The sequence below is a fragment of the Antechinus flavipes genome, chromosome 2, assembly GCF_016432865.1.
Source record: "Antechinus flavipes isolate AdamAnt ecotype Samford, QLD, Australia chromosome 2, AdamAnt_v2, whole genome shotgun sequence".
In the NCBI taxonomy this organism is placed as follows: domain Eukaryota; kingdom Metazoa; phylum Chordata; class Mammalia; order Dasyuromorphia; family Dasyuridae; genus Antechinus; species Antechinus flavipes.
The window spans coordinates 221,962,897-221,976,025 of record NC_067399.1 but is presented as its reverse complement, the minus strand read 5'-3'; the positions used below and the strand labels follow the sequence as shown (position 1 = coordinate 221,976,025).

The 13,129-nt window shown below is 39.9% G+C and overlaps 2 protein-coding genes across 2 annotated transcripts in view; one reads left to right on the top strand and one right to left on the bottom strand.

Moving 5' to 3' along the window:
• CLIP4 (CAP-Gly domain containing linker protein family member 4) overlaps positions 1 to 13,129 on the top strand; it is a 126,901-nt gene that overhangs the window by 110,101 nt on the left and 3,671 nt on the right. The gene's annotated exons all lie outside the window — the stretch shown is intronic.
• ALK (ALK receptor tyrosine kinase) overlaps positions 2,111 to 13,129 on the bottom strand; it is a 1,046,930-nt gene continuing 1,035,911 nt past the window's right edge. Inside the window, exons 27-29 of the mRNA XM_051976205.1 lie at positions 11,457 to 11,591; positions 10,765 to 10,855; positions 2,111 to 5,131 (exon numbers count right to left, since the gene is read on the bottom strand). Of these exons, the coding sequence (XP_051832165.1) occupies positions 4,403 to 5,131; positions 10,765 to 10,855; positions 11,457 to 11,591 (955 nt within the window). The 3' untranslated portion in view covers positions 2,111 to 4,402. The remainder of the gene's footprint in view (positions 5,132 to 10,764; positions 10,856 to 11,456; positions 11,592 to 13,129) is intronic.

The window sequence follows — 13,129 nt, the reverse complement described above, 5'->3', positions numbered from 1 at the left end:
AGGGGTCATGTCTTAAAATTCTTTGGTTTGTGTCTCCAGCTCTTTTACAAATGCAGATGGTAAGTGCTCAATGCATGTTGTTGAATTTGATTCCTTATTCCAAAACCATGCAGTAAAATGTGTGATATGCCATATTGTGTGTAGGTCTGCAAAGGAGTCAAACCTGTCCTTTAATTCTTTAATATTTTGCTTTAACCTTTAATTTGAATCAGCAGCCAAGGTCATGGAAAACCCTGACCATAGATTTTATCCCACATTGTCTCTGGAAAGAATAAGTCAGATACATACAACTTCTTGATTATAGGGAATCGAATATGGGCTTTTAGAAGTGGAAGGGAACCTTAAATATTATCTAGGCTGAACTTTTTGTTTACATATATATATATGTAAACAAAAAGTTCAGCCTAGATAATATTTAAGGTTCCCTTCCACTTCTAAAATGTATATGTATATATAATATATATATGTATATATATAAATCAAATCTCTGAGAGGTGAATTACTTTTTCTTTGGTCACACAGCTAGTAAATGGTCACAAGTGAAATTATGGTCTTCTGGTTTTGTGTTTTGTTCTGCCTTTCCTGTAGGTTGTCAAGGGGTATCCTGTTTAGAATACCACACTGCTTAAAATTCTTCCAATGAGAGATTGATTAAAAAGTGACAACTTGGAAAATCCCCAAATCACAATTCCTGCCTCATTCAGAGCCAGTTTAAATAAAGTTGACAATTGGTCCCCACATTCTGTTGACATTTTGATGGGGCAAGGAAAAGATGGGTGACAGAACCATTGAGAAAGGAAAGCTGTCAGCCAAAAGGCAGCATGAGAGAATAACCTGGAGAAAGTATTATGTGGGTGTACACACATATGGGAAGGATGGTAAAAAGAAGAAAAAAAACAGAAGCGAGATAGTGACAGCCTTTTTGTGATCTTGCATGGATCAAGACAGGTATTGATAGCTTTAGATCAGCACAGTCTTGTTTTAGACTAAGAAAGCTTGTTGCTTTTTAGCAACACTAAAACTGGTATCTACTTTCCTCTCACTAAGTATTTGTAAGATGGCTGGCTCTTCTTATCAAACTTTAAAAATACTTTTCTAAAGCCATGAATAAAATTAAAAATAAATCTTTGTTCTTGAGAAGCTATTAAAAATTAAACATGTCCATGCAGCATACAAAGTGAAAATGAGCTTCTGATAGAAACTTTCCCGCTTGCTCTCAATAATTATCCTTCCTTTTAGGGCAACAGGTTGAGGTTTCTGGGAACTTTTAATTTTTGTTTTGTGTCTCCCCACAAAAGAACACAGAACATCATTTGCTACTAGGAAATGAAGCCAATCAGCTTTTAATTTCTTTGGAGTCTTTTTTGGAAAGTCATTAGTAAAGACAGCTTAAATGGACACTGTGTACAATGTTCTGTTGGCATGTCACAGTACCGCTAGTATCCAGAATGATGATATTGCCATTCCTGGGGATATGAGACACTGAAAAGCATCCTTCACTGAGATTCATGTTTTGGGGTCTCCTTTGAGGATGGCTATGGAAATTGCTTTTTAAGGTTAATGTAGGTTACAGTTGAGTAACCATCTAAGATTCAGAAAATATGCTGAAGCAGAGCTTAAAAGGAAACCTGTCTTTTGATGATTTGGGGGCCTTAACCTGTTGGCTCTTAAGTTTTTATGTTAATAAAACCTTAGCGTGCTAAACCACCTTAGCAATCATCTCACACATTCCCCTCATTTAATAGCTGAAAATACCAAGTGAATTGACTTGCTCGGTCTTCTAGCTGGCAGACTGGCAGAAGCGGGATTAGACTTAGTTTCTTGTCTCCTGGACTAGTGCCATTTGTATTGCCCTAATGGTAAATGTGAGACTAAAGTAGTATTTTGAAAATGGGGATTACTCTTAAGTTGAAAAGAATCTAGTATTAATATTAGTTGGGCTCCGTACACAGAGGTATATACTCAAGAAATCACCTTTTTGACAGGTGAGATAAAAACATGTCATGAGAAACTCATTAGGTGGGTTGGATGATGTCTGGACAGAAGAACATTATAGAACTATCCCTAGATGTGGTGAGGGAAGAAATAAAAACATTTTGACTCTGACTCATTATAGCTTTAATGGATGCAGTTTTAATTTAAAGGGCTCTTAACTAGGGGTGGGTAGACATCAATCAAAGTAAGCTGAGACTAATGGGTAAAGCCGGCTCTCTTGGGGAGCACCCAAAAGCCATATGAAGCTTCTTGAAATCATTTGGACTGGGCATTGAACTGGAAGCTGTAGTAGTTCAGCAAATGAGAATTCTTCTGAACCTATGTGGATCAATAGGCTTTTAAAGGGGCTAAGTTCTGGGCTTAAGTCCTTGAGTGCATCAGCTTGAAATGCATTGTTTCTGCTTAATTAGCTAGTCTTGGATGCTCTTAAATGGAAACCTTTGCTCATAGCCAGTGTTGGGCTTGGCCATAGCCTCCATTCCAGTCTATCTTTAGTGTGGTTATGAGAGCCCTCAAGGTGGTTTGTAGACTGTTCACTTGAGAGTCTAATGTGGATTTACTAAGTTTACTAAAATAGACTTTGCTGGTTTTTTCATCTCTATGCTATAATTATAATGGTATTGTTTCTCCCTCACTTGTAGGTAAGTGGTAGGGAAAGAGGAAAGGTGTCCAGGGTATTTTGTCTTGCCACAGTCTTAAGAACTGTTTCTGTAGAACAAAGCAGCTAGAGAACCTGGATCAGATTAATATTTTGCAGGTGATTAATATCCCAGATCAGGAGAAATGAAGTTTTCCAGCTGGTTAGCATTGACTCCAAGCACCTTTCCATTAAAATATTACTCTAACCCTAGTTAAGCTGGACAGAAAGTAGATATAGAACCAGAAAGAGAAGAGAAAGCATTGACATTTTGCTTGGGAACATTATGATACTCAGCAACTACTGAAAAATTTTGCCCCAAAGGAGGCCAAAATGATATTGAAGCACATTGATGACTAGGAAAAGGAATTGATAATGAGAAGGGTGAGAGAAATAAGATGTAGAAGTAAAGGGAAGACTAGAGGGACACCTTGAAAAATTGAAAGTAAACTATCATTTCTTTAAAATAGAGGTTGATGAGTTTGCAGAACTTCCAAACTGTCACTTATACCACTGTCATGTCCATCTATGGAAGTTGAGGAAACCATGGTGCACTGATATGATCAACTCCTCAAATATTTCCCAATTCCTTAGGCCTTTTAACACCAAAGAAAATTGCAAAACCACTTTTCCTTCTGCTTGAAAAATATCCAGAAAATATGTTGTGCATATTTCAAAAGTGTTCTACTCACATCATGATCAGCTAATAGAGAACAAAGGAGTCAAAACAAAACAAGCCATACTTGGGAAGAAGATATCTACTTCAATATTTCTTCTTTTGGGTTTCCTATTGCTCCTGCAAGCCAGGGTATGGCTATGAGTTGAGGCATTTCTCTTTAGTAGGCTGTGTGGCTGAAATCATTGCTAGGATTTGGTATATCACTTATTGACATATTTGGCCCCAAATGGCCATGTTTCTATGCTTTGGAAATGCGTGGCTATGGCTGCAGTTTTGCCCATCATTTTTGGTCTTCATTCAACTTTGACAAGACTTTTTGTTAATGGAAACTTTTTGTTAATTGTAAGTAGACAGTTTAGGTTTTAAAGTCCAATGGGAAACCTCAGAGTTTTCATCTTTTAGGAAGATATTCTTAAGGCGAGAGGTACAGTAAAGGGATATTTCAGTCTCTGGCCCTCTTGCTGGTGTCTTTTCATATTCCTCTTCTGTACATCTGTATTCCATTTAGGTGAAAATATACAGCTTGTAACTGTCTGTTCCTCTTGGGCCTATCCCCATCCCTTTAACTTTCCTCAGAAGAACCCCCACAGCTGAAGATGTTTTTCTTTTTCCAAATGAAGGATGGCCTTCATTATACTAAATAACAATAGATAAATAACTTTCTCCCACCTCCCCCCACATTCAAATGGTTTATGTCCACATTGACTGGTAAGTACATGACACCTGTGACGCCAAGCTATGGAACACGCAGGCAGCAAGTTGTGTGTGACAAGAAGCTACGACAAGAAGCATAAGGAGGAGTACATTGACCATGCATGCATGGGAGCTTATGCGACCGACTTGGGGCCTTGCATTTAACACTTGTTTTTTTAAATGACATTATTCTTTTGAAAGAGTAGGAGGAACCCATGCTCACATCCTTTCTGGTGCATTGTGAGAATTCAGTCTCTCTGTGTGTGGCACTTTAGAGCAGGTTGGCACAAAATGAAAGGCAATGTTTTGGTCTCTGCTTGGTGGTGGAGCTGTCGTGTGGAACTCTCTCCTCCGTGGGCTCCAGAATCCCGAGGGGGAGAAGCGAGTGCAGAACAGGCTCAGGGACCAGGCTGGGTCACGCTACTCGGGTTTCTAAGAAGGGAGTCCCCGTAACTGCCAGCTGCCGGGGTGGCCTCCAACGGTAAGCCTTGCTGCTGATAGCCATAGTGGACATTCCCACAAGGGAAGTGGCGGAGCCTAAAGAGAGGCACTTCCGTCATGGTGGCAGTCAGGGATGACGGTTCCAGGAGCAGGGAGGACCCTGGCAGCCTGCCAGCAACGACGCTGGGTGGGCTGGTGGTAGAGCGTCCATCTGGCCCAGATTTCCCTCTCTCGGGCTGCTGCTCCTCGGTCAGCGGATTGGTTTTGGTTGCAGATTTCTCTGTAAACCAAGAACCATAAGTGGGATTCCAAAGACTGGTTGGTTTGTTTCTTGATCCACGCCCTTTGTGCAGCTCTGTGGGTGGATTGGACTGAGAATATGCCATGTTGACATGTCCTCCTCCTCCTCCTCCTCCTCCTCCTCCTCCTCCTCCTCCAGGCGTCCCTCTGGTGACACGGACTGGGGGCTCCAGAGCCAGGGCTTTCTTCAAGGGCTTGCCAGAGGAAGTGGTGGGCAGTGGAGGGGGGCTGGGTGATGGACACACATCCTCCTTTTTCTCTTGCTGTGGAGAGACTAAGAGAGGCGGTATTCTGTCTGGGTCTTCTGGCCTCATGGGCACCTTCTCTTCCTCTTCAGCCACTGGACCGTATTCTATTGGCAAAGCAGTATTAACCACATCTGGATCCTAGGGGTAAGAGAGACCAATTTATAAGACATTCTCGCCTTGGATTGCTATGGTCCCCTGCAAAGGTTTCTAAGTGACAAGTAGCTGCCCACTTTTTTTTTCTTCAGGTACTCTCTCTTACCTTCCATGTTAAAATTATATATGGGCCTTAAAAGACTTTAAACTTTGGTATTTGTCACAATACTTCTACTCTCATGTGTAAAATTTCATAAATAATAATGACTCCTCCCCATCCCCCCTTCAGTTCTTTAGATCTAACATACTTGTTATTTTTAAAATGGCCCATTTAAAAAACCTCCCTTATGCAATGAAACATCATCTTATGGAATTCAGGACCATAGATTTATAAAAATTTAAAATAAGATCAATAGTATAATATCTAGTAACTACACACACACACATATATATATACATCTCAAAATGACATTTAAAGTATAGCCTTTCATAAACAGCCCCAGGTAGGTTTAAAAAGAAAGAAAGAGATGTTGCAGTAGTAGTTGGTGTTCGGCTCTACAACATGTTGCTCTTGGGAATGGAGTGAGAAAACTTGAGAATTGTTTGATCAGAAAGTAAGTGCATTGCATCCATTTTTTTTGGAAATTTAGAAAGGTATTATTTCCTTCAGTTTTCTGGTACTGGGTGAGACCAAGGGAGAAGTGTGAGGCACTTTTATCCAGAGGCCCTTGAGACAGACAGACAGACAGACACACACACCACACACACACACACACACATTGTAGAATCTTAGGTCTTTTAGATTTTTTTTTTAGTTCTTAAGTCTAAGCTTTTAAGTATTTTATAAGAAATTCCTATTAAGTTTCCCTTGTTATGCACACTTTTAATGAGAAAAGTCAGTCTACAGGGGTCCTCAAACTACACCCGCAGGCCAGATGCAGCAGCTGAGGACATTTATCCTCCTCACCCAGGGCTATGAAGTTTCTTTATTTAAAGGCCCACAAAATAAAGTTTTTGTTTTTAACTATCGTCCAGCCCTCCAACAGTCTGAAGGATAGTGAACTGACCCCCTATTTAAAAAGTTTGAGGGCCCCTGGAAGAACAACAGCTCATTTAGTTTCATTTTACACTGTGACTAACAGTTGGGGAAGGGGTGGAAGATGAGATGTTAGCAAGGAAACACCTGTAATCCAGAGGCACCAGGAAATCTACAATTCCCAGAGAAATTCCCAGAGGGAGCTATTTTCACAGCTAATGATGCAAAGGAGGGATTGCTGAGCTGTAGAGAAGATGTGCTATATTCTTTTCCTGACTGAGGTTAAAGTGAAATAATAGAATGCTCAATGTGGATTCCTCTCTCCCTTCAAGACTAGAAGAAAAGGTTTAACATGCCTGAAGAGCTTCTCTTTACACATCTATTTATTAGAGGCTGAACATTCTTAGGAAAAACTAAAGAAGTATCTGGGAAATGAAATCAGAAAGAAAATGTCTCCAAAAAGGTAGAAGGAAATTAATTACAGGAGGAGACAAATGAGAAAAAGAATGGGATGCAACAAGAGAACAAACATGTTTTGTGCTGTTGGACTTGTTTGAGAGCTACAAGTCTTCTCTTGTGGAATAACCTTCCAAATATTCTGGAATGAACGTTCCATGTCCCATATTTCTGCTGAGAAGAATCCAGTTAGGTCTGCCAAGTGTAATAGGTATATTGGGGTGGTTAGGGGTAATCCCTTCCTAAGATGGAATATAATGATAGGTGACATTTGGAAAGCACATCACTGTGCTGATGGAGCAAATCGTAAGGGGATTGGAGAAGGGAGAGGTTGTCATCTTTTTGGCAAAAATATTCAGAATAACAGCAGCTCATTTATATAATGCTTTACAATTTACATAGTAATTATAATTTGCCAAGGCTCAAGGTCATTTGTTTATAGACATTTAATAGATCAATATATTCATAGCAATAATGATTATAGGAAAAATATTAGACATCTTTAGAGCTGTTGGAGTTAAAACTCTGCCAATTATTATCTGTATAAACTTAACCTCTTTGGACTTCATTTTCTCTATCTGTAAAATGAGGAGGTTGGACTAGATTTTTAAGCTCTCTTCCAGACTTAGAATTCTATGACAAATGTCAACTCAAATTATTAAGAGACATTCAATGAAATTCAGTAGCATTTGTTAAGTGTCCACTACTTAAAATACTAGTATGGGAAAAAAAAAGTGTGAAAAAATCATACTATCTGTCTGAGGAATTAGGAATTTAGTAGGAAGCCTCAACTGAGAAAGTCAAAGTATGTTAGGTGGTTTTCAAAGAAAATAAATCCAAGCTTATCAGTAGTCGTGTTGAAAAATGTCCCAAATCACTCATTAGAGAATGCAAATTAAAGCATCTCTAAGGGTCTATTTTAGAGGCAGCAGACTGACAAAACTGACAAAAATGAAAATGACATGTTGAGAGGGGCTGTGGGAAAACAGGTACGTGGATACGTTATTGTTAGAGCTGTGGACTTGTCTAACTGTTCTGGAAAGCAACTTGGAATTTTCATTAAACTATGTCTATCCTTTGAGTTAGCAATGCCAGTTACTGAACCTATATTTTCAAAATATCAAATAAAGAGGAAAAGGATTCATATTTTCAAAAAATATAGTTCTTTTCATAGAGACCAAGAACTAAAAAGTAAAGGTAGGGAGTGTGAGTAAATTATGGTGTAGAAATAACAATAGTAGCACTTTACAAACAGCTCATTTTATCCTCATACCAAACCTGGGAGGTAGGTGTAATTATTCCCATTTTATAGATGAAACTGAGGCTCACAGAAGTTAAGTGGCTTGCTTAGGGTTGATTATACAGGTAGCAGATGTCTGAGATTTGAAACCCAGGTCTTGTTGAGCCTAGATTTAGCACCCTCTCCACTGCAGTACCATTTAGCTGCCCTGAATCAATGAAATACTGTGTAAAAAATAATGAAAGAAGCAGGTTTAGTGCAACTTGGGAAGAGATGTTTGAATTAATGCTAAGGGAAGTAAGCAGAACCAGAAGAACAATTTATTTACTGACACTCTGAAAGATAAGAACTTTGATCAATGCGTTATTTAATCATGATTCCAGGGGACCGATGATGAAGCATGCTACCCCCTGCCTGACAACAGAGAGAGGTGATAGACTCAGGATGTGGAATGATGACTTTATTTTTTCAATAGGACCAATGAAGAGAAGTTTGTGTTTGACTATGGAAAATAAACCCTTGTCCCAAATATGCAGTCTTGGGGGGATTTAGTAGGGAGATGAGAAATGTAACTGAAGAGGAAAGGTTTTTCACTTTGATAAAAGAATAAAGTAGGGTCCACTTCCTGTGGGAGGCAGCTGGAGTGATATTAGAAGGAAACGGAAAATCAGAACTTTTAACTTTCTATGCTATATTGATGCTGGAAAAAAGTAAGGTCTTCCATTTTAAGGAAAGGGTGGAAGCCCAAAGAAGGTGGGGCTATGGTAAGAGAATATCACACTGTTTCCTGGAGGTTGTCTTCACATTTTCATATGATTTAGAGCTAGAAGTGATTTCGACTCATCCTCTCACCTTACATATGGAGAAATTAATGACCAGAGAGATTGTGACTTGTTCAGAGGCACATAGGTAGTAGTATGCACCAGAATCTTCTCAAGGTGATGAAGGAACTTGCAGATGTGATCTTAGAATACAAGATGGGATTTCTAAAAAAAAAATCATGGAGGATAGGAGAAGGAACCAAGAGCTGATATAAACAAATCTGATATTTTTTCTTAAGTATAAAGGGGCTTCTCTTATAAATCACAGGCTTGGTAGGTTACAAAGAGATTCTCTTATTAATCACAGGCTTGGTAGGTTTGATGTCCATCATGGGGAAAATTCTGGAATTATGAAACCTCAGTTGTGGGCATTTAGAAACAAACAATGATCACTGGGACCAACATGAGTTCATTAAGAACTCACTTCATTTTCTGTTAGGTTTATTAGGTCAGTAGATCAGAGGCACATTTGGCAATTGTATATCTTGATATCAACATCAAAATGCAGTCTCCTATGTCACATTTATGGATAAGAGACCGAAATATGGATGAGGTAACGATGTTAGATAAATTTGCTGCTAAGTAGAAGAATCATACCCAAAGTGATTAATAATATTAATCCATAGATTTGCCTCCCTAGTGAAGTACCACAAGTCTGGCTTTGGCCAATAACTGATCAAAACACAAAAGTGGGACTTTTGATTCAAAATTGAAGTAGACAAGACTGGGAGGAATACCTAATAAACAAGAGATGACTCAATCGAGATTTGAAATTGCCTTTTACAGAGCTGGACTACTGAACCAAGACCAACAACATTAAATGTCACATAGATAATGGAAAGTCCTGCATTTAGGTTAAAAAAGATGAACTACACATCTGTAAGCTAGAGGAGCTCTGATTTGATGGTAGAACCTGTGGCAAAGATTTAGGGAAGTTATAGCAAAGGCTGAGCCCTAAAAAAGCTAACAATTTTAGATTATGTTAACAGAATATTTCTGAGATAGGATAGTGTGTGCCACTGGACTTATGATTTCATTCATATAGGATGGACATCTACCAACATATGTTGGTACCTCCTGTCTACCTTAAATATCTGAGTCTTAAATATCTGCTCACAGCACAGGGTCAGAAAACCAAAGGTCTTCCTGGTTTTGAGGCTGACTCCCTAGCTACTGCTCTGCACTAACAGTCAAAAATCACGTGCTAGAGAACTGAGCCTTAGTTCCTTGCATGTCAGGTGACAAAGACTGTCCAGGTAACTGGGAAGTACTATTCCCTTATACTGTGATGAGAAGGCTGACTGACTCTGGAATGTTCTGCTCAGTTCTAAAGACCATTCATTAAAAAGAATGTGAACAAATTCTAGAGAATGTCCGGAGGAAGATGATTATGATGAAGGGTCTAGATACTTTTAGGACAAAACTGGTTAGTCTCCAAGATGCCTGAGAGATTGTAACAGACCTGTCCTTTCCCTCTTGCTAGATTGAATACTTCGTGAAGGCAGGAATTACTTTCTGTATTTGTTTGTCACGGAGCAAGCACAGTACTCTGTAAATCCAGCAATATTTGGAACATTCAAACATGCTCCTAGAAGGATTGAGTAGTCTTAGGTGATCATTTAGCAGATATGCATTCTCAGTTGCAGGTGGAATATCATATTGCACATTTATCCTTCCCCTTTGCCCCCAAGGAAAGACAGGAATGCCCTAATCCCCTCTTATCCCTTTGCAGTGAGAAAAGACTCCCAGAGGTCTGTCTGTGTACTGAAGGCTTTTGTCGATTCCCCTCTCCTTATGAACCAGTTCTTCCCAAAGATGGCAAGGCAAGGCCAGTGTATCTCCCTTCCTTAATGACCCATGTCAGTGCCATCCCCCCATGTCCTGCTCACCTCGTCCCAACTCTCACTGGCTGAACTGATGCAGAAACAGATGCTATCATGTGTATTTGCTTTCTCTGTACCACATTTTTCTTTATAGAGTCTGCATTAGAGATCATTTACATTAACTTCTGGTTATTGTAAATCACCTAAAATTTAAGTTTCCTATTTCTCAGTTTTGTTCTCAGAAGTCTTATTGACATAAAACGTGAGAACTTCCATCAAGGTAAAAATAAATTGGCTGGTACCTGGGTACAGTACTCAATTCTCTCTAAGATGGTGCCAAAGTTGGGCCGGTCCTCAGGCAGGTGCTGCCAGCACTGAGTCATGATCCGGTACCTGCCAGGAAAACGAGAAAAGGAATCCTGAGCAGCAAAACCCAGAGGAGGTCCATGGAAAGGGAACGTGGAGCCGTCCCATGCTGCCCTCTGCTGTTGGGTCAGGGAATAGTGACCTGTGAGACGGGTACAGCTGGGCAAAAGGAAGGATTTGGAATCCAGCCACCCCATTGACAACTTCCCTAAATGAGGGCTGCCCCCCAGGTCCCCTAACTCCTTGGAATTTTTCCACTGAGGATATCGCACAAAACATTTGATTTCAGCTACCAGCATTCAAGTTACATGTGAAGTCCTAGGAAACACCTAAACCGTGGTAGACTTGGTGAGTCAAATGTCCCATTATTTCTTGTTTGATTCTGACATATATTCCCAGCCTTTAGTATAATACGAGGAACATATTCATTCATCATTTAATAAATGTTTTTCTCCCCCATTCATCCATTCAAGTACAGTGTTTTGTTTCAGCTACTCTGATCTATCTTAGGAAACAAAGAAGAGCAGAGTGCTTTTTAAAGCTTCAGTTCAGAATTGTTTTAAAATTCTGTTTAAAATTAAAATAGACTTTTTAAGAGAAAAAGTATACTTAGTAGAGGGTATCATACACAGGCCCCGGGCAATTTTTGGGTGGATCCATCCGTCCTCCACTGGTGACAAACTCCAGGACCTCCTGATTGCTTTTGCTTGGGTATGGCATATATCCAAGAGAGAATATCTCCCAAAGAAGCACACCAAAGGACCTGGGCAGAGAGCAGAGGCTGCAGTTAACCTTTGAACAAGTAGAGTCTACCTTGGGCTTTATACTTAGTCAGGTACTGTGTTTTCATAAATATGTTAATGATTTGAAGAGTCATGATTCCATCTTCCTCCTCCCAAGAGGAACCACAGCCCTTCCACACCATAACTAATGTCTTTGACTGTTTCTCTGGCCAAAAAGTTATCTTTGAAAGCTAGTCACCTTGTGGCCAGCCTTCTGATAATGTCTCTCTGAAGGTAAATGGTCTTAGTGGCCTTGTGGACTCCGTTTTCTGGGCTCACAGTTGGAACATACAGAATGGGAGAAAGAGCCAGGATTTGTGCTGCACGGTGGTTTGGCCCCGGAGCATTTAAAACTGCCACATTCTGCTCAGATGTGAGCTTTCTCTCAAGGAATCCGAGTGCTTTATGACTCTTGAAAGGGCAGGAGGGAAATGCCATTCCCCTCTTTAGAAGAGAAGGCAGAAGTGAGCCCCTTGGTTTCAGAGATGGAACTACTGGACATCTTTCAACTCTGCAGCTGGCCTAGCATTTGCTAGTTAACTTCCAGCACATTTTTCTTTCTCTTTTCTTCCCTTTGCTGTTCCGCTTTCACGGGGACATAAAGGAAGTCAGGATGCTGCAGTCCCATTAACTGGGACCCTTAAGGGCAGGGATTCTCTTTGCTTTTCTTTGTAACTCTAGCATAGTGCCCAGCACACAGCTGGTGCTTAATGCATGTCTACTGATGGACTAAACTTCTATCCAACAACTCCTCTCTGATAATTTTAGTTTGTTTCATTCTCCATGTCTGGAGAAAAAGAAGAGGAGGAAATTGAGGTGCAGGAACATTCTTAAATTTGAATGTGGCAAATGAGTGTATGGGCTAGAGGTCACTAAATCATCCCCATAATAACAGCTAACACTCATACAGCATTTCCAGAGCACCACACACATCATCTCATGGCTCATTACGTTAATCCTGTTATCTCCATTTTATAGATGAGGAAACTGAGGCAGAGGATTATGATTTGCATTCTCTTCTCTCGCATCTGAGGCCAGATATGAACTGAGGCCTTTTTGACTCTCTTATCTGTTCACTATGTCATTCAGTTACCTCTATATGTTAAACTGCCCAGTATGGGATCAACAAAGTGCAAATCTTTGCATGAGAAACTTTTTCACTGTAGCCCTGAGTGCAAGATCTGCAGTTTGAGTCATAGCAAAAGAGGTTGAATAAAAAAAAAAGTGCCAATTGGCAGCATGTGCTCCTGAAAGGAACTGAAATGTTGAATTTGGATTATGCGACTCATCCTCAGTTTTTGTCAGCTCACCGTGGTGTAGGTGCTTGGGATGGAGATGCACTCTAAAGTCAGGACCTGAATGAGTGAAGTTAGGAGTTTTCAAGCACAAAGAAGAGAGATAATGAATTATAATGTAATTATAGATTACATAACTCTGGCCATCCAAACAGCACTACTTACAAGATGAAAAAACTGAAATTTTGCTGAATACTAGGGGCTTCTGAGAGCCACATACCCCT